Source organism: Nycticebus coucang, chromosome 15 (genome assembly GCF_027406575.1).
Source record: "Nycticebus coucang isolate mNycCou1 chromosome 15, mNycCou1.pri, whole genome shotgun sequence".
NCBI classification, from domain to species: Eukaryota; Metazoa; Chordata; class Mammalia; order Primates; family Lorisidae; genus Nycticebus; species Nycticebus coucang.
The window spans coordinates 84275604-84295761 of record NC_069794.1 but is presented as its reverse complement, the minus strand read 5'-3'; the positions used below and the strand labels follow the sequence as shown (position 1 = coordinate 84295761).

General features: G+C 43.4%; 1 protein-coding gene across 8 annotated transcripts in view; it reads left to right on the top strand.

The window, feature by feature from the left end:
* Positions 1–16272, top strand: part of STARD13 (StAR related lipid transfer domain containing 13) — a 270950-nt gene extending 254678 nt beyond the window's left edge. For all 8 annotated transcript variants that reach the window (XM_053563160.1, XM_053563159.1, XM_053563157.1 and 5 more), the window contains 6 exons: positions 4202–4412; positions 5030–5144; positions 5992–6213; positions 6754–6971; positions 10040–10216; positions 13931–16272. In XM_053563160.1, coding sequence (XP_053419135.1) covers positions 4202–4412; positions 5030–5144; positions 5992–6213; positions 6754–6971; positions 10040–10216; positions 13931–14048 — 1061 coding nt within the window. In that variant the 3' untranslated portion in view covers positions 14049–16272. The remainder of the gene's footprint in view (positions 1–4201; positions 4413–5029; positions 5145–5991; positions 6214–6753; positions 6972–10039; positions 10217–13930) is intronic.
* Positions 16273–20158: the final 3886 nt, after the last annotated feature.

Sequence of the window (20158 nt, the reverse complement as noted above, 5' to 3'; positions counted from 1 at the left end):
GGAAGCCTCCAGGCCACTTTCGTGCATTTGAAAATAACTTTTTTGACATCAAAACATTCTTTCTCAGTAAGGTTTTGTATAAAACCTAAAACGAACTTTCAATATACTTACAATAAATTTTAAATGAAAAGGAAACAATAGAAGTTACTTTGTATGCCTCTATTTATTAAAACATGTTTAATTTTTTTGGAAGCATATTGTTGGGCTATAGGAAATTCAAAGTGACGTGTATGAAAATGACTAGAAATAAAAAGCAAATGTGTTTTAATGCAGTGTATTTTACTTGGTGAAAAGTAACCAACCCAAAAACTGAAGCTTAATTCAACTAATTCATATTTTCACTTGGAATTTTTTAAGTGATATTAAATTGGTAGTTCTCAGCAAAGCCTGTAAAATTTAAATAATCCTTGAAAATAAAAACCATTCATTAAGAAGAATAGACTCTAAAGGTAGTTACAAGGAGGATATTAGAAATAAACCCGAGTCTTTTAGATATAATAATGTTAAGATTATGAATTATTTTAATGGCTCAGGTTCAAATATTTTTTTAAAAAGCACTTGGCCCGTGGGTTCTGAGTTTTCTGCAAGAGACGCAGTCTACCTGAAATGGATCTGAATGTGGAATTGGTCTAGTTTGAAGATCTGTGCTCTAAATAATTCTGTACTAACTGTACTTAAGAAATCTATAATATTGCAAACTCAAAAAGGATTGCTATCAGTACCACTGGTAAAAACAGTTTAAAGTGGCAACCTGCGAAATAAATATTTTTTTTTCAAAGTGAATAGGTTAAATTAAAGAGTTTATGATGTTGCCATGAGAGATCCAACTACATTTTTCAATTAAGCCTCCCTTATGCTTTGGAAGTTTAATCAGTTCTTGGGTTACAGTTGAGACTATCTAAGGCTAAAGACAAGATTATTTCCAAGAGATAAATGCCTTTGGCCCTTTTTGAGACTCACAAGCAAGAAGCTAAATCAAAGCAGGGCTTTATTTTAGCTGAGCAAACATTGACTGAGTGGATGGGGCACTATGCTGAGCGCAGCAGAGCCCATGGGTGGGTGAGACTTATTCTGTGATCTTACAGCCGAGGGAGATGAGGCGTGAACATAAATTCTTGCCATGCAACCAGAAAGTACATTAAAAAGTTACAAAAAAAAAAAAAAAAAAGAATCCAAGGAGGTTGAGATGAGCAATGAGGGCTCGGTGGCAAAAGTGACACCAAATGATACTGAAAAATTAGGTGGGGGCCATACAAGGAAGGACCTTGAGTGTTAGGACAAGGAGTTAGACTTGATTCATTAAGCCCTGGAGAACCCTGGGGTGTGGCTGAGGTACTTGCCAGCTATAATGTTCTCAGCTGGAAAGTCAGAACCAAAAATCCAACCAACTACTGTTTAAATCTTTTATTACCTCACATGACAAGAAATAATTTTGTAGTGGAGTAATTTCATAGTCGAGAGATTCCAGGGCTGAAGTTGGCTTCTCCCGGCTCTTCTCTGAGGCTGCCACAGCTCAGGATCACAGCGTCTTCACCAAATCATATTCAAAGGCAAGAAGAGAATGAAAGCCCATCTCCCTGGGCACCTGTCTCTTTTTATCAGAGAGATAAACCTGGGATAAGCTCTTAGCATTTTTCTTGGTCCTCTTGGCCAGATGTGGTTTACAACTCCTCCCCTAAACCAACCACTGGACAGAGGAATAAGGTTGCCATTCTGGCTCAGGCCAGCATGGGTCACCCCTGGGTTTGAGGGAGGGGCTCGTTTTCTTTGCCTGTTACGGTGCAGCCCACACCTCAATAGAGCATCTCTTTTCTTAGGGAGGAGGGAGGGGAGAGGAAGGGATATTGAGCAGGTGGCCAACCCTATGTCTTCCACAAGGGTCAAGTCCATCAGCACTGTGCTTGTGACCCAGGAATCCATAAGAAGGATACTGGACAGGATCAGAAGGGAAGGTCAGGGAGCCACCATGCTAACTGAGGCTTGGGATTACCTGTAATAAGTGCCAGCTGTGAGACTGGACATAGGGTCTCGAGGGCAGAGGGGCCATTCCTCCTGCATCCTTCCAAGCCCTTCTGTTTTCATCTGTGCCACTTCTTGAACTTTCCTCAAACTCATATACTCACATGGAGTGGTGGGTGGGTAATGAAAGTGCTTGAAGCCTACCCATGTACAGGAGGGAGAGGGATGGAGGGATCAAAGACAGCTCTAATCATAGTTTAAGGCTTGATGACTGAGAAAATGTGGATGGTCATGGGAAGAAGGGAGCTGATTTAGGGCAGGGAGGAAAGAGCTGTTCAGAACCCACAGGAGGCTGACTTTAAGGTGCCAACAGCCATCCACACGATCAGAACTTATCAGCACTTAGAAAAGTGGATCTGATCTCAGATAGTCTCCTGAGAGCCAAGAGAGGGACAGGGCCCAGGGCAGTGTGAGGTGTAACAGAAAGGTCGAAGAGGGTGGGATCCCAAAGGAATGCTGACTTTAGGAATTGAGAGTTGACTTCGTCAAGCATTTTTAGTAGAAAATAATGAACAGACAATATTTTCTGAGGGAAAGAGGAAGTATTAGTGCATAGAAAGGAAATTGAGACAAATATAGAGGTGACAGGTGGACACTTCAAAAATGATGGTAGGGGGAAAAGTCTCGGTCCAGAAGAGAGATTTAGTAATCTAAGTAGTGTACACACACTAGACAGCTGGCCTGCAGCAGCATATTTAAAAACGGTCCCGTGGCTCAAGTAGGATTTATAATGCCTCCTGCAAGTTGAAATCATCAGTAGTATCTGTTTCTGCTTCAGCCTAAGCAAGAAAAAAGAAAATGACTTTGCTCCAAAGTTAACACAGTGGCACATCTCTGTGAACCTGCCGTGACATTTGCACGTGGTGCAGGTGGGGTAGGTTTTAGAAGGCTGTGCGCATGGCCAGACTTTTCCGGGAATTTGGAGTTGCTAGCTGAGGCCAGGAGTGCGGCCAGCCCTGGGATGGAAGATCCTCCTCTGACAGTGCAGAGGACGGAGAGCTCACGGCTCAGGCAGAAGGTCACTCTAAGCCCCTTTCCAGCAGCAAGCTCCAAATGCATCTTCACCGTGCACGCCAGGAGTAAATGCCCGAGAGTGTATTTACTTCCGATAATATAAACCTACTGTGGCGTACTGTGATATACCGTGCACATTATAAAGCACACCCAGCCAGTTCGTTCAGTGAATGAGAGAAAACGTAAGCACAATTGCCAGTTCTTTTGTTGTCTTCTCACACCTGAAGGGAGCACAGCCACCCTGATGGGGACACCGCTGCTCCCCAACACGGTGTCTCAAGACAGACGACACAGTGTTAATCGAAGTGAACTTCCCGGACTGTGTGTTTCAGAGTGACGTGACTGAGGGCAGGGAATCGGACCCAACTCATCACTAAACAAACACGGTGGGGACAGAGGGCAGTAAAATGCAGCACCTAACGCCTGTCAGTTCACTTGATACTGTTGGGACTGATTCCCTTTGAAGCCTGCATAGCCTACACCCACCACCCTGCAGGGGAATGGGCGGAGAGGAACCTACATTCCCCATAACCTCAGGGAGCCTGGTTCCTCCTTCCCAGGCATAACCTCATTTCCATAGCCCCCAGTGTTGTGCAGCAGGTGACACTGGGTCTCCACATGTGTCCTCCAAACCAAGTCCTGGGAGACTTGTAGGAAAGGGGAGATATACCAGACCTCCGATTGAGGAGCTGAGCCTCTCAGAGTGAGGCCAGAGGACCAGCCAGCTCCACCCCACTCATGGCTTACCATGCCCCGCTGGCGTCCTGAGGGGCTGCCCATGCTGTCCAGCAGGGAGGGTGGGCCAGAGGGAAGCCAGGCGGATAGAACCCCAGCCAGCCACCAACCTGAGCTACCTGAGCTAGGACAGGAGAGCCAGCGATGGCTTGTGCATATAGCCACAGATATGCCAAAGAAGCGAGCACAATGTGCAGGTCACCGGCCGGGGTGCCAGGGGCCCTTCCTAAGCCCTGCCTGGCTGTGGAGCCTGTGGGCCTGGAATTCAGGCTGGGCCTGCACAGTCCCTTTCTGTGCTGCCAGCTGCCGCTCGGGTGGGGGTTACCCAAGTCTCTGAGGGTGTCTTCGCGTCAGGACGGTGCAGCCTGCATGCTCTCTCTGTGCTGGCTCTTCCTGTGACTGTTCCTCTAATGACTGCCACCCATTTCCTCAGATGTTCCCAAGGAACAGCGGCTGCAGGCCGTGCAGGCTGCCATCCTGCTGCTGGCTGACGAAAACAGGGAGGTCCTGCAGACGCTGCTGTGCTTCCTGAATGACGTCGTCAACTTGGTAGAAGAGAATCAGATGACGCCCATGAACCTGGCCGTGTGTCTGGCCCCCTCCCTGTTTCATCTTAGTTTATTGAAGAAAGAAAGCTCTCCCAGGTGGGTTTTCCTTAGCACCAACAACAATCCCAAACCAGGCATCCCCACAGTTCATCAAATGAATAAATAAGTAAACACCTGCCACATTCTCAGGCCACCTTCAGGATCTGTCAGCCCTCATTTCATAAGCAGACAGTGTTCCAAGGCCCTGAGTCACGGGGCTCAGGTTCACGGAATTATCAAAGCAGCATTGAAAAACATCCAAGTGATCCAGAAAGCCCGAGGAGTTTTGTTGTTGTGAGAGGGGAGGAGGAAAAAAATATACAAAGTAGTATTTTACAGTCTTTAATAAAAATACGATTTAAAACTAGAGCACAGGAGCCTGGTTTCAAACTTTGGAAAAACAGATTCCTTTCTCTCCCACCCCCATGGTTCCACGGTTCTTCCTGCCCTTGTATTTTTTCCAGTTTTTTTTTTTTTCTTTTTGCTGTGAACTAACAGACGGTTAGGTTGACTTGGACTATCTAGGATGTGTGGTTGCTGTTTTTATTTGGAAATGAGACATCCTAGGATCTGGAGAGCATCTGGGTATGAACAGAAAACAAAAGGGATGTGCTGGGGACTGTGACAAGCTCTTTGGTGTGGGATCTGCTGAGCACACTCACATTCAATTACAGAGTCATCCAGAAGAAATATGCCACTGGGAAGCCTGATCAAAAGGACCTCAACGAGAACCTGGCCGCAGCCCAGGGGCTGGCACACATGATCATGGAATGCGACAGGCTCTTTGAGGTGAGCGAAAGGCTCTAACCACTGCCTCCCTTGTAGCTTTTGGAACTAGATGAGACGCTTGGGACGGTTGCTACATTTATGGTTTCTATCTGTTTGTTCCTGATGCTATAATGACAATAGTACACTCTATAGGTCTGGTCTTTGCCTGCAAGAAATGTGAGGAGCTGGCTAGAAATCACTGGAGGCTTTGATCAAGACACTCGCGCTTACCCTACTGACGGTTTTCATGCAAACAGTTGTCACCTGCCATTGTCAGCTTCAAGGCCAGTCAGCCAATTACAATTATATTTGATTTTACCTCGGGACACGATTAGGTTCAGCATCTGTGCAGGAGTGTATGCGATATTGAGCAGTCCTTGTGGCTAAGAACCAATGATGGCTTATGAATATAGCCGCAGATATGTCAAAGAGGCAAGTCCAACTTCTGATACACCTTTTTGTGGTGCAATTGGGGAAAGTGTGCTAAAAAGGTAAAGCTATTCCTAAGCCATTTTTTATGTTTCCTTTAGCAAGTCTATGTGCTTTAAGTCTCTTCACAGTGGGTAAAGTTGTCTGAGCCTACATTTTGCCAAATGGAATAAAAAGACATTGAAAGTAAAATAAAAGGAGAATGGAAAAAATGAATGGGAAGTCACCGCAATGTTTTGAATGATAAATATAGCCTCAGACACATATTTGTATTTCCTGACTTCAGGAAGGCCCCTCTTGGCCTTGGCACTGATCTTAAGAAAAACATCTCCATCCCTGCGGCCCTCAGCCTGTTGCTCAGACCTGGTTTGTTGGTGAAGAGGTTTTGTTTTCTCTATTAATTTCAGTATGTGGCTCTTGCTTGTATCTGTTGGTCCAGGTCCCACATGAGATGGTGGCCCAGTCCCGTAGCTCCTATATGGAAGCTGAGATCCATGCACCAACCCTGGAAGACTTGGGGGCACAGCTGGAGGAGAGTGGGGCGACTTTCCACACTTACCTGGAACATCTCATCCAGAGCCTCCAGAAGGAAGCCAAAGAGAAGTTCAAAGGATGGGTCGTGTGCCCCAGCATGGACAATACAGATCTTGCTTTCAAAAAGGTAATCTCAGAGGATGGAAAAAAATTACCTTCAAAAAGTCACATCTCGAAACCAGGAATTTGTTTTTACTTGGCACACACCTAGGCGGTAAGGCATCTGTACCTTTCAAAGGCATAGTCTAGAGACCACTCACCAACCTGTTGTGTGTCATCAGGGTGCTGTGCAGAGCCAATGGCTGGATCCCAGTCCTGTCGGCCCTTAGCTGGGTCACACACATGTCTCTATGCCTCAGTTTCCTCATTTGCAAAACAAGCATTAATCAAGTACCGTGATCAGAGAAGGGCTATTTGATAATCAAATGGGTTAAAACGGTGCCTGCCACACAGTAAGTGCCTTGCGTGTTGGTAGTTATTATTTTCATCATCATTATTCTTTTAATCTTAAGGATTAAACTTTGTAAATGTTAAACTTGAGGTAAGTAGCATCACTCTTTCAACTCACATCATCAGTGACAGTGACAGTGAACCCCCGACAAAGTATGGTAGGTTTTTGTTAGACCCAATGGCCTCGTCAGCTTCTGACAGTGCTGTCTTCCCCCAGGTGGGTGATGGGAGCCCGCTGAAGCTGTGGAAGGCCTCTGCAGAGGTGGAAGCACCCCCATCCGTGGTCTTGAATCGTGTGCTGAGAGAGCGCCACCTGTGGGATGAGGACTTTGTGCAGTGGAAGGTTGTGGAAACTCTGGACAGACAGACAGAAATCTACCAGTACGTGTTGAACAGCATGGCCCCCCATCCTTCCAGAGACTTTGTGGTTCTCAGGTAAGCCCAACTCTGGGGTTTATGATATTCTGTTCCACAAGCAGGAGGAGAGCTGGAGATATCAGCACTTCGTGGAGTTCTCCCACCTACGTCCAGCTTCCCTGGGAACACTAAACCGGCCCTTGCTGCCCTCGGGGAGGTTCGCCTTCGCTGTGTTTTGTGCCCAGCTCCCTAGGACCCCTGTGGACCTCCCCTTGTGGAGCACACAGGTTATCAGGCCATAAATACTGCTCATTTCCTCAGAACAGAAGCCCAAGCAGAGCTGCTGTTTGCCCAGCTGCACTCGCAACCAATTTATCTGGCTTTTCTCTCTGTTTTGCCTCCCCTCACCCTGGGAAAGCAAGTCTTCAGTTTGTGTAACTTTCAAGGCTTGTGGCACATACAACTTCAAAACTCATCTGGGTAATTTTAAATGTTCCTAACTAATTACCATACTTGGAAACCTTGGCACAACCCTGAAGGTCCAACATGCTGAGACACTTGGACACATCATCAGATTTCGGGTCCTCACAAAGCTTGCTAAGTCTTGCATCTGCCATTGAAATATTACTTCTGATTGATTGGTGGGTTGAGTTCCAGACCCCTGTTCTCTAGGTTTGGAACCAACAATAGGAAGTCTGCACAATTTTCCAAATGTAGTATTGCATCAGAAAGAACAGGGATTGGGGATACTAAAGAATTCACATAAAATGTCATTAGGCCAATGTATCCTTTTTTTTTTAAATTAAAACCTTGGCAAACCTTGATTCATCTCACAGATCAGCAGCATAAAAAGAACCACTAATGAAATTCCCTAATGTATATTTTAAAGAGTTTCTTTATGAAACTAGTTTTGATGGCACACTAAAGGTTGCTTTTCACATGGGCTCTTTATGCCTCTGGAATTGGTCCTTGGAACCTTGACTTTTAAAGGTCAGTTTTCCCTAAATATATGTGTGTTTCAGCATCCTTGGGATCCTGGTAGAGAATGTGGGCAGTTATAAGGGTGGCTTTATCACCCTAGTCCTTGGGACATCAGTCATCTTGGGGAGTTAACCTTCACACCTCCACTCTCACAGAAAATTGAATAGTTGAACAGTTCTTGCAGGATGGCAGCCACAGGCCTGGCACCGTGACATAGTGCGTCTCTTGCCTTACTCCAGAGGAGCCTGCGGGCTGGAGGCTATGCCTGGAAACCTCCCTCCTTCCATTGGTCCGGCGGTTCCCCCCACCTGCTGTTGATTAGAGTGACATTCCATCACTGCCTTGTGCCAGGCCCTGTCATAGGCGCTGGAGATGCAGCAGTGAACACAACTAACCACTACCCTACTCTCTGGGGGGTCATATTGTAGGGGGGAGAGAAAGTCAGTAAACTATAAAAAATGGAAGACGGGTTTACTAATCCTCAGAGTGAGTAAGTGAGATGTGAGAGGAGAGAATTTAAATGTCATTGTCAGGGCTGCGTCTCACTGAAGTGATATTTGATCCGAGGCGTGGGGAGAAGGTACATAGACCATGAGCCTCTCCAGAGGGCTGACAATGAGCCAGACCTGGTTCCTGCCCACAGGAATTCTTTATGTGTGTGATAAGAGAAGGTGGAGAGTGACGAGCATGGTGAGGACGTCCCAGGTTGAGACGCATCCTGTCTGCAGAACATCGCCATCTAGGCCCGCACATATGAGGCTGGTCACCTTCCAGGTTGACCGTGTTTGTTTCTCATATAAAATCCATCTCTACCTCCTCGGGAGAGAGTTTCTGAAGATGTTCCCATTTTATTACCCAAATCTTTACGACTTCCAGTCTTCACTGTTTATCTTGCTGTCAAGCGTGGGAAGAGAGTGGCCATAGCCACTGGGAAGTTGCTGAGCACCTGTGTGGGGCTGGGTCCTTCCCAAGCTTCTGTGGGATGTGTATAGTGTTTTCACTTCCTGGTGTGGTAGGACATATGGAAATTATGACGGAGTCACCTGAGAGAAGGACTAGGATTTGTGAAGGAAGTAACAGGAATTCTAATAAGGCATCCTGTTATTATAGATCCCTGCAGTAGCAAGGAGAAGTCGAGATTACCCCACAGATGCTCTCGTGGCTCCTGACTCCTGGCCACTTGGGGCAGTGCACATTGTTGGACATCTCTCCTCCATGCTGATCCAAAAGGTGCCTTCCTGTCCCTCTGCCCTCTGGAGTCAAATTGACCCTGTTTAGATCTTCTCCCATGCAAGAACCTCTCAAACATTTGAAGATAATTAGCAGGTCCACATACAAGGTCTGACAGTTAAGTTCATGAAGTCATTCTAGGAAAATCCCTATATACCTCATTGCTGAATATCACTACCGTCACCTTCAAAGTACCCCCCTTGGCCATCTGGTGACCATAGTGATATTCAGCAGTGAGGTACATAGCACTTTTCCTAGGATGAATTCATGAACTTAATTGTCAAACCTCCTGTCTTTTGTTTTCTTCAAGCTAAGCATCGCTGGTTCACTTACCCTGGAAGACTTGGATCCAGCACCACCTCCTCCGGGATGCTGCCCCCAGGGTTCCCACGTGGTCCCAGAGCCCACCATGCATAGCCTTATCACTGCACTAGCCACAGTGTTTTTAGACTCCTTTTCAGAGTTGCCAGTTTTTCCTACTAGGCTGTGTGTATCTTCGTGGTTTGGGTGGCGGAGCCTGGCTCATCTGTGTGCTTACCAGGTGTCTGCTGAATAAATTCCCTGAGTGAGTCCTAATTCCTGAACTGTAAAATCCCTCTCCCATAACAGGCAGGAGCTGTGGCAGCGGAACAGGGCTGAGCCCCAGTTGGGGGTTCCAAATGCAGACCTGAAAGCTGCAAGACCATTTTCTGGCCTCTGAGTCCAGGAGCTGATGTCCTTGCTTCGAACTGTGCTATATACACTTTACACAAGCTTGTGGAAACCATTAGCTTAATCCAAGTAACTGGCATTGGAATTGGAGCCCAGGGTTTTGACAGGAAAATATACACGTGAACCTTGGCTCTGTGTGCAGGGTTTTCTTTCTCTCTCAGCTCTGTGTGCGTGGTTCTCTCTCTCTCAGCCATAACTCTGTGGTGTGGGCTGTTTTGCTTCAGGACTTGGAAGACTGATTTGCCCAAAGGAATGTGCACCCTGGTGTCCCTCTCTGTGGAGCACGAGGAAGCCCTGCTCCTGGGCGGAGTACGGGCCGTGGTGATGGATTCCCAGTACTTGATAGAACCATGTGGCTCTGGCAAGTCAAGACTGACCCACATCTCCAGGATAGACCTGAAGTAAGTGCTAATTCCCGAGATGGCAGGTGCGGGTCTCCAGAGTTCTCTGGGGCAGGTTCTCCAGGGCCCTGATTCTTATTTCACCGTACTGTTCTCCTCATTGCCATGAACCTGCTTTCATGAATGATTACCTATGCCTCCCTGCTCTCTCTCCCTGTGTCCCGAAATTCAGACATTTTTCCTTTAGCCCTTTGCTTTGCTTTATTTTCTGTTTTAAGCCATTTATATGTCTGTGTTTCTCCCATAAAAGAAACACACACAAGCGACCCAGCACGGTGCAGAGAATCCCGATTCACTGGTGCTCAGCGAATCCCGATTGCCTTCTCGTGGGCTGTGCTAATGACTCACCCATGTGCAGCCCAGTCTGTTTGCCCTTCTCCAGAAGAAACTGACTTAAATGCAACCTCTTTGAGGCATTCATGATGATTAACCAGGTTCCTGGTCTGGGTAGATATAAATTGAGTTTTCTCAGTAAATTCTATATTTACCCCTAGGAGTTGGTACAGAGGTGGGGAACCTTTTTGCGTTGGATGGCCATGTTAATTTAGTTGTAATCAAATAAGGCCATATTCAAGAAACTTCAATTAGATATACTTAAAATGCTCATTACTTTGTAAAAATCTAACTACTAGGTAATTAATAATTTCAAAAATGAAAGCTACTTGTTAATTTTAAAGTTAACAAGCCTTTTAATGACTTTGTTGTGTCTGCTTTTTGTTGGAAAGCGTTGAATATTTGGTTGCAACATGGGAGGTCTCCATTTTCAGTTGATCCTCTAGATGGGGATCAGGCATTTGTGTCCTAAGGATGTCTTGATTTGAGTGAGGCAGGAGAAGGTAGATTCACAGCAATAGGTGGCTGCAAAACAAGAAAGTATTTTTCAGGCATATTGCTGAAGATGTGAGTATTCTGCAGCATTTTTCCATATTCCCATTGGATCTTTCTTAGCATCAGACAATGGCTTTAAATGTCATGTACTGAGAGATCACCACTCAGTTCCATCTGTAGTGCTTTAGGTGTCTTGGTGATACCAACTAGGTGAGGCTGAGATGCTAATTTGAGTGTGATGTCATGATTCTGAATGTCAAGGAATCTCTCCTTGTATTCTTTAATTAATAGACCTGTAACAGCTGTGTATTCTTCAGATGATTCACACACATCCTATTCATCAGTGGCTTTGCTAACTGGGGAAAATGTTCAGCCAGAATGTCCTTTTAAAGAAGTGTTTTGAAAAGAAGATGGCTTTTTTCAAAATGCTTGGAATGTTTGCCACACATCACATATAGATTTGGTTTTACCTTGCAAAGCAGTTAATTCAAGTAGTTTTGATTTAACATGGTATCACACAGAAATGCTATATTCCTATAGAAATCATCTTGCAATAATTCACTTTGTTGTGTCTTTTCTTCACAAAATGTAACTATCTGTTCTCAGAGAGATAAAATGTTAGCTAATACCTGTCCCTGCAACAGCCAGCATAATTTAGAATGATACAGAAGCTCCACACTAAATACCTCATCCTTCAACTTTAGCATGGTATGAAGATGATGCCATGTTGCATTTGCACAAATATAGTTAACAATACTTATAACCTACTACCAAGTGCCACTTAAAATAGTGCCACAGAGACTTTGCTGATGCAAGGCACAGTGAAAAGAAATGAAAACATCTGAATCTGTTAATACTATTTTCTTATCTATACAATAAACCTTCATGTTTTCCTGTCATGGAAGGTGCACCATCTGCACATATATTTACTCAATTTACCAAATTCACTCCAACTTCATGACGTTTATCTTGAAAGTTGTTGAAGATATCTATTGTTTGTGTTCTATTCCCAAGAGCACCCAAAGTAAGTAACTCTTCATAGCCAAGAAAATCTTCTGTTATGACCGGAGTGAAGTATAAAAGCTGTGCTGTGTCGGTAGTATGAATTGATTCATCCAAAGTAACTGAACATTTTATATTTTCCTTTTGAAGGATTACATGAAATTCTGTTAAATGGAAGGCTAATTTATGCTACCAATCAGTTATGGTTCTCCTTAAAAGAGGCAGCGTTATCAGGGTCTAAGCATCCTACAACTTCAATGATGTATTCTTTCACAATTTCTGCATCATTAAATTGCTTCCTTTTTTTAATAAGCTACTTAATAAGTTGCTTCAGTAGCGTCATTTCCTAGTCTTATTGCTGCTTTAAAGAACTGTCTTTGCTTTTGCTTTTCATCTTTTAACTTCTACAATACAACCTTTCCCTCTGATTTAAAATATTTGTGGTCCTGGGTGGCGCCTGTGGCTCAGTGATTAGGGCGCTGGCCCCATTATACTGAGGGTGGCGGGTTCAAACCCAGCCCCGGCTGAACTGCAACCAAAAAATAGCCGGGTATTGTGGCAGGCGCCTGTAATCCCAGCTGCTCGGGAGGCTGAGGCAGGAGAATCACAGAAGCCCAAGAGCTAGAGATTGCTGTGAGTCCTGTGACATCATGGCACTCTACTGAAGGCGGTAAAGTGAGACTCTGTCTCTACAAAAAATATATATATATATATATATATATTTGTGGTCCTTATGAGTATTATAATGCTGATGGCCATTGAATTTCTTTAATGTTGATATTGCAGTATCATAAAACAAGCAAATCATCTTATCTTTAGCAGAAACAAGTTAATATTGCAATTCCCAATCCTCATTAAAAAACCTGTTTTCTTTCTCTTGTGTTCTCTTGATCTTCTTTAATTTGATGGGCAGTTAAGCAGACAGAATGGAAAACTACTATGGAGCTGTGCAGCTATGCACAAATTCCTCTTCAAACAAACACAAAGCATCTTTGTCCAAAGCTGATCACAGACTGGTGTACTCAACCCCCATAAACTCTCACCAACCAGACTCGTGCAGGGGAAGTTAGAGCTAAATCCTGAGTGTAGCAGCCGTCAATTTAGCCCTTATGGCTTACTAATGTTCTAATTGTGCTGGTGAATCTGTGGAAGATTACCTTGTTGAAACTTATTTTAATCTTTGGTATTTTAAATACACTGATTTTAAAAGCAAAATAAAAATGTAAAAGACAAAAATGTGTTAATAAAAATATGGTTCAGCACCTGTAGCTCAGCAGCTAGGGCGCCAGCCACATACATTGGAGCTGGCAGGTTCGAACGCAGCCTGGGCCCGCTAGACAACAATGACAACTACAACCAAAAATAGCCAGGTGTTGTGGTGGGCACCTGTAGTCCCAGCCGCTTGGGAGGCTGAGGCAAGAGAATCACTTCAGGGCAAGAGTTTGAGGTTGCTGTGAGCTATGACGCCATGGCACTCTTCTGAGGGCAACAAAGTGAGACTCTGTCTGAAAAAAAAAAGAAGTGTTAATAAAAATAAAAATAAAAATAAATTGGCTCTGTAAAATTTGGATTCTGTCAAAAGGCTGCACTTAAGGACCTAGAAAGCCATATGTGGTCTTAGGGCCACAGGTTCCCCACCCCTGAGTTGATATCATTTTTAAGCATCCATTGAATACTGAACAGACAGTGTGAGTACTTGGTAGCCAAGACATTTTGAAGGCACCTGGTGACAGAATGAGGTCCCCTAGAACTGGAGGTGGCATCCCTGGTTGTATGTGAATCCACCAGTCCTCATAGCCCAGGGCCAGCCCTGTCTGCCATGACAAGTCACTGTGATTTGGGGAAAAAACATTCCCATTTCCCTTCTGCTTTCTTTCGCTGCAGAGGCCGCTCCCCCGAATGGTACAGCAAAGGCTTTGGGCAGCTGTGTGCAGTGAAAGTTGCCAGGATTAGAAACTCTTTCCAGCCCCTCATTGCTGAGGGTCCAGAAACTAAAATCTGAGATTTCCCCCAGCATGACCTCAAACTCAGGGAAGAGGAAGCTACAGCGAATGCTCGTGGCAGAGTGTGTGCGAGAGAGCAAGGTGAAGAGGAGCTGATGGACATGGTGAATCTTAAAAACAGAGACATGGAAAAATCAGAATGTTGAAGATGCTAGAATTTCTGAAAACTTTCCTAGCCTTCCTGGAGACGGCTATATCCCTAATATATTTTTTAAAACCTGAACATTTATCTATGATACTTAAAATTAAATGGATTGTGTCTTGCGTATTACCTAATTTGCTATTTAAAGGCTTCTAAGAAGCATATTCTTAACTGTAAATAAATGTGTGTACAGCATATGCACACATGTGTGTGCATCTCCATCTTTACTGTATATATATAGATAAAATACCGATTTTATATGGAATCGAATGTTTCAAAAAAAGACCTTGTCTGACTCGGTGAGTCCTTTCCTCACCTTGTTCTATCCAGGTGGCTCTGGGCCCCGTCTTCCCACTGTCCTCCCAGCTGCACGGAGCCTGCTGCTAGCCCCAAGGTGTGAAACTGCCCTGATGTCTAACCAAAGATCAGCTAACCAAAGGAAAACACAATTAAGAGGTTCTCATATATCAATAGTTTGTTTCTGTTATTCAAAAACTGAAAGTAGAATGTTGGGGAAAAAAACAGGGAAATGATATTTACTACTCTTTAAAGCAAAGCAGTGGGTGACAAGTCATCACCAAATTCAAAGCCCAGCCAGATGCAATTTCGATGAAATATCAGACCTCAGTGGACCCCTGCAGTCAGTGCCAGTGACTGAAACGGAAGTGGTATTTCCCCCCAGCAGAATTGCAGATAGTACAATAGCCTTTCCATATTCACAGCCAAAGGGAGCCTCTGTGTTGTCTCTCGTTTTCATAAATACATTTCATAATGTTGTTAAATGTCCTTTTATCTGACCAGTGACCCATTTGGTCACGGTTAATCGGCATTTTCTTACCAATGTATTGCACTGAATTTAAGTCTGGACTTCACACAAAGGGAGATGAAGGTCATTCAATTCAAGAGTCCTGGATCATTACAGCTTCAGGGAATTCATATTTTGCTATGTGTTACACTCTTATAATATAATTCATTAAAGTTTTCTGATTCAAAAGACAGGGTTTTTAACTACAATAAGACCAAAACTATGTTCTTTAATTAGCTTTAGAAAATATAATCAGGTTTATTAATTGTATGTTTCTTCATTAGAAATTTCAAGCTACCTATGCGTTTGATCCAGCCTTATTTATGGTTGTACAAGCTAAGCAAATGGACTCTCTTTAACCAATTGCTATTGGATTTAAGTTGGTTTTTTTATTGTAATAACAACAGTTATTACAGTTGAGAGAAGAATAACTTACTTCTTGTTTGGTTTCAGGGAGGGATTTTACTTTAGTTGTCCATAACAGATTGATATCTGATTTAACAATGGATGTTGAAGAAGAAAAAAAAAAAAACAAGAGTTTTTTTCAGGTATTTTTTGGTATCATGTGCATATATGTAATATTTTCTGTTATCGACAAGGTGCAATTATTGTATTGAGAAGAATAAAATAGCTATATATGAGTTTGGTATGGTGCAAGGAAAAATCATCCTGTTGAATTATGACCTAGGAATTTTTCATTCTCCCGTCGACCTGAAAAGGTGGCAGCAAATCTGTAATTTACCATTTGGGCAATGCTTTGTGAACAAAACAAATTCACTTCTGCTGTAGCATCTTAAATTTAACCTCCTATGCTGGGTTACTTTATATGCATCAACAAGATCATTAGTGAAGTTTAATGAAATCCAGCTAAACACTGGTCGGGTTCCAGAGATAGGACCCCACGTGTCTGGAAAGTATGAGAGGGACACAAGAGTGAATGGCGATGTATCACCCAAAGCAGCGCTTCTCCAAGTTTAACTTTAACATGCACCAATCGCCTGGGGATCTTATTAAAATGCAGACTCTGATTCAGCAGGCTCAGGTGGGCCTGAGATTCTGCATTTCTAATGAGCCTCAGGAATGGCCCTGCTGCTGGCCCAAAACCACACTCTGAAAAACGAGGATCAAAAGGATCCTTAAAACGGAATGAAAACAAATATGATTGTACTTCTGACTCCCCACTCTTGAAATTACCTGACTTTTTAATATTTTTATGCACATTTAATCACATCACTGCTGCATAATAACATAGTGCATCTTCATAAAAAAAAAAGAAGGGAAAAAGGAGAAAAAAGATGCATCAAGCTTATTCGTCGAATACCGCAGTATTTTCTTCATTGTTATCTTGCCAATGGAAATAAAGTATAATATTGCATTTAAATATTATATTTATACCTCATGTATATTTTTACCTCAATTGCTGGTATCAATCATTAATTGTAAATAAATAATTGCCAAGGCAAATAAATTTATATACATTAAATATTTCCTATTTTCTATGAAATAGATGTTGATTTTTTATGATTCATCCTGTGAGTGGAAAACCTGCTTCATGAGGATTTCTTCCTAAGATAGCTTGCCATGACCTTAACTCTTTGGTACTATCGGTAGTCAATATTATCCTAAAATATAAGAATATTGTCATCAAAGGACATTCACTAACAGTCCGCCTACCTTGACCTAGGTCTAAGCCATTGAAATGATGGGTAGGGAGTTTGATTTTTTTTACATTTCATTGTTCTTAAGTATGGAAGTTATAAAAACATTGTATAGTGATATTTTTAAAGATTTGGTGAACTCGTTAGCTACATTTTGTTGAGTGGACAAGAAATCAAGATTTGATGAACTAACGTAAAGCTGTACCACTAGCCCACGAAAAGTGCCACAAATGACAGTGAACCTTTCCCTTCTATCATGGTATTTATTCTCTCTGAAATTTACTTATAAAAAACAGCAACAATAATGCGTAACTAAACAAGCAGGAACTCCCAAACATGCTCAGCTACAGGTTTCAAAAACCACACCCAAAAGGTCATATTCCCCCTTAAAATTACCCCAAGTCTGCTCTCTGCTCATCTCACCACTACCTTCTCCCATTACTTGAAAGTGCTACTTCCCAGGCAGGCAAAGGAGGGATTCAATGGCTCCTTCCCTCTTCTATATGAAAGAAGAGAAGATGGTTGTCATTTTAGCACCCACAGGCTGCAAAAATTGTCCTGGGTACATGGATCATATGAACTCAAGTTTGATTATAAACACACTTTATGAAATTGTTAGATATGACATTGTTCTTTCTCCTGTTGGTCACAGAAAAAACTGCTTGTGTGAATTACTCTCAGGAAAACAAGGCAAAAGAATAACATAGACTAGCCGAGTGGAATGTCAACATGCAGACTCAAAAGCAAAATCAATCTGTATGAGTGCACAAAGATTGAAGAAATAAATACCTGAACCTTGAGGCACTGTAAGGTTGCAAAGCCATGAGCTTTAAACAACTGACAACATGTAACTTTTGACATTCCTTAGGCAGACTACATCCTTTGTAGATTTTTTTAAAGACAGTGTTTACTTTCATTCTAACAAGCCTACCCATCAGGCCACCTAGGTGACTCCCAGCCCACATCTGCCTCATCAAGGTGGAAGCCCACAATTCTGAACAATACTGCATCCCTGAAGTAAGCTCCCCTGCACAAAACGTGTGTTTCTTCAGCACACTTTTATTTAACAGTGAATAGGAGTGGGACACTGGCAAGCCAAAGTGTGTGTATAGAGACAACACAGGGTGAAGCAGAAACAGTGATATATGGTTCATTCTCCTTATTCATGGTGGTTCTGTTCTATAGCGTGAAGACTGGATTTGTGAACGCTGAACCATTGCTCTGAGGGGAAATACAGGGTTAGGTTCCTGTGAGGCTACAATGTCTTTGTCATTCCTTCCCTACATGACCTTTTCATTATGTTTCTGTAAAAAGACTCCGTATTTAATATGTATTTCTTACAAACCAATCATCTGCAGCATTTATTTATAATAAAACATTGGCCAAGAAGGATTGAACATTTCTCTGACCCTGGGTAACGCGATCATAACAATGCTCTTTTTACTGCACTTATTAAAAAAATCAGTTGTCATCTCATAAATTCACAAACGTAGCCACTTTTCCACCTTTTTACTACATAGTATAGTTGTCACCTTAGCACTTTCCAGACTAGCCTGATGTACAGATGGGTGAATTTCTTCTTCTTTTTTCAGGATGTACCATATTGCTGATTTCTTAACACTGAACTCACAGCCAACAGCCATATATTTTCTCCATAAGGCACACCTCTGCCTTCTTGCCCTTAGGAACACTAGACTGCATTTTAGTGCTACACCTGGGGGACATTTATATAGTGAAATTGTCACCAAAAAGCACAAAAATTCGAAAACCACAATTATAAGTAAGCATGGCCATGAAAAGTCTGAGAGCTGAAACAAGAAGGCAGAGGTGACAGTGTTTGACCTCAGTTAGCAAGGTGCAGGCACACCAGTCACTCCAATTTCTGACACTCTGCAAATGTCCACGGATGACCATGAAATCACTAAAAATACTGATTTGGGGGTTACAAATACATTTCAGTGACTGGAGACTTCACATGGACTAAACCAGGGTTGGCTTTGCTAAGTGCAGGAGCAGGGACCCAACGCCGCACCCATCTTCGCTAGTATTCTTAACCCGTTTGGTTTCCCCATTAGATAGCATTGGCCTTCTGGACCTAACACTAATCCAAGGTAACTTGCCTTTCCTCTCACTTTAGGACACACTGCTTTCCCTATGTCCTACTTAATGTGGAATTCTTAGGTAAACTTGGTTTTTATCTGACCAATCTCAAAGAAGACACTTAAAACTAAACTAATATCCTTAGTGCCCTGACCCAGGGAGCACCAGATCTGGGTGTTACATGATCTGAAGATGCCATGAGCTAATAAGACGAGGTTACTGGTGAGAGCTCCCCCAGGACAAACTTCAAATCAACAGGAAAGGCTGGCTTGCCAGGCTTTTTTCTCCTCTCTTGTTATAACGCCCATTGCTTGTCACAGGAGTAGTCTGGCCCAGGTGATGAGGGAGCTCTAATCCTGGACCACTTCTTACTGCCATAAAAAGTGTTTAATTTGCATGACCCAAGCTTGACCTTCCTTGCCTCCACCCACAGCTCCACCATAGCTAAGATCCCTCCCGTAGGCCAGACTGGAATCTGACCTTTTCTGGTTAGTGCAGACCTTACAGGGGATAAGGACATGCTCTGGGCTGGTAACCTAAATGACTAGCAGCTTTTCTGAGGATGGACTGGTATGACGAAGGGCAGAGGGATGGTGAGAATCCAATTAAAAGACTGTTGTAACTGTCAGTTGAAAAATGTGGGCAAAGAACTGGATAGCTTTTTAAAGATATTTCTGAGCTAGAACTACTAAGATCTATGTTCTAGCTGGTTGCTGAAGGGTAGGAAAGTTAGCTCAAGATGACTCTGAGTCTTCCAACTTAGAAAAACAGATGTGTGGTGAATCATTAGCTCTGTGGTCCCCAACCCCAGGCCACAGACTGGTCCCCGTCCATAGCCTGTTAGGAACCAGGCTGCATAGCAGGAGGGTGGCCAGTGAACAAAGCTTCATCTGTGTTTACAGCTGCTCCCCATTGTTTGCCCCACGCCTGAGCTCCACCTCCTGGCAGATTAGCATTAGATTCTCACAGGAGCATGAACTCTATTGCAAACCGCCCTTAAGAATCTGATGCCTGATGAGCCAAGGTCAAGCTGAGGTAGTGATGCTAGTACTGGGGAGCAGCTGCAAATACAGATTAGCATTAGCAGAGAGGCTGGTCTATGCAGGGACTATAATAAATCAATTGCTTGCAGACTCATAGGAAAACTATAACCCTTTCCTCTCCCTGGTCCATGGAAAAACTGTCTTCCGTGAAACTGATCTCCGATGCCAAACAGGTTGGGGTCCACTGATCAAGCTGACCAAGGGACAGAAAAGAGGAAGACCATGTTTCTGCTGGGCAGCAGGCAGGGAGGGAGCCACATGAGAGAGCACGGACAGGTAAGCTCTAGTCACACACACAGTGCACGTGATGCCTGAGCCAGCCAGGGGAAGATGCCCAGTTAATCAGATGTACACGTCTGTG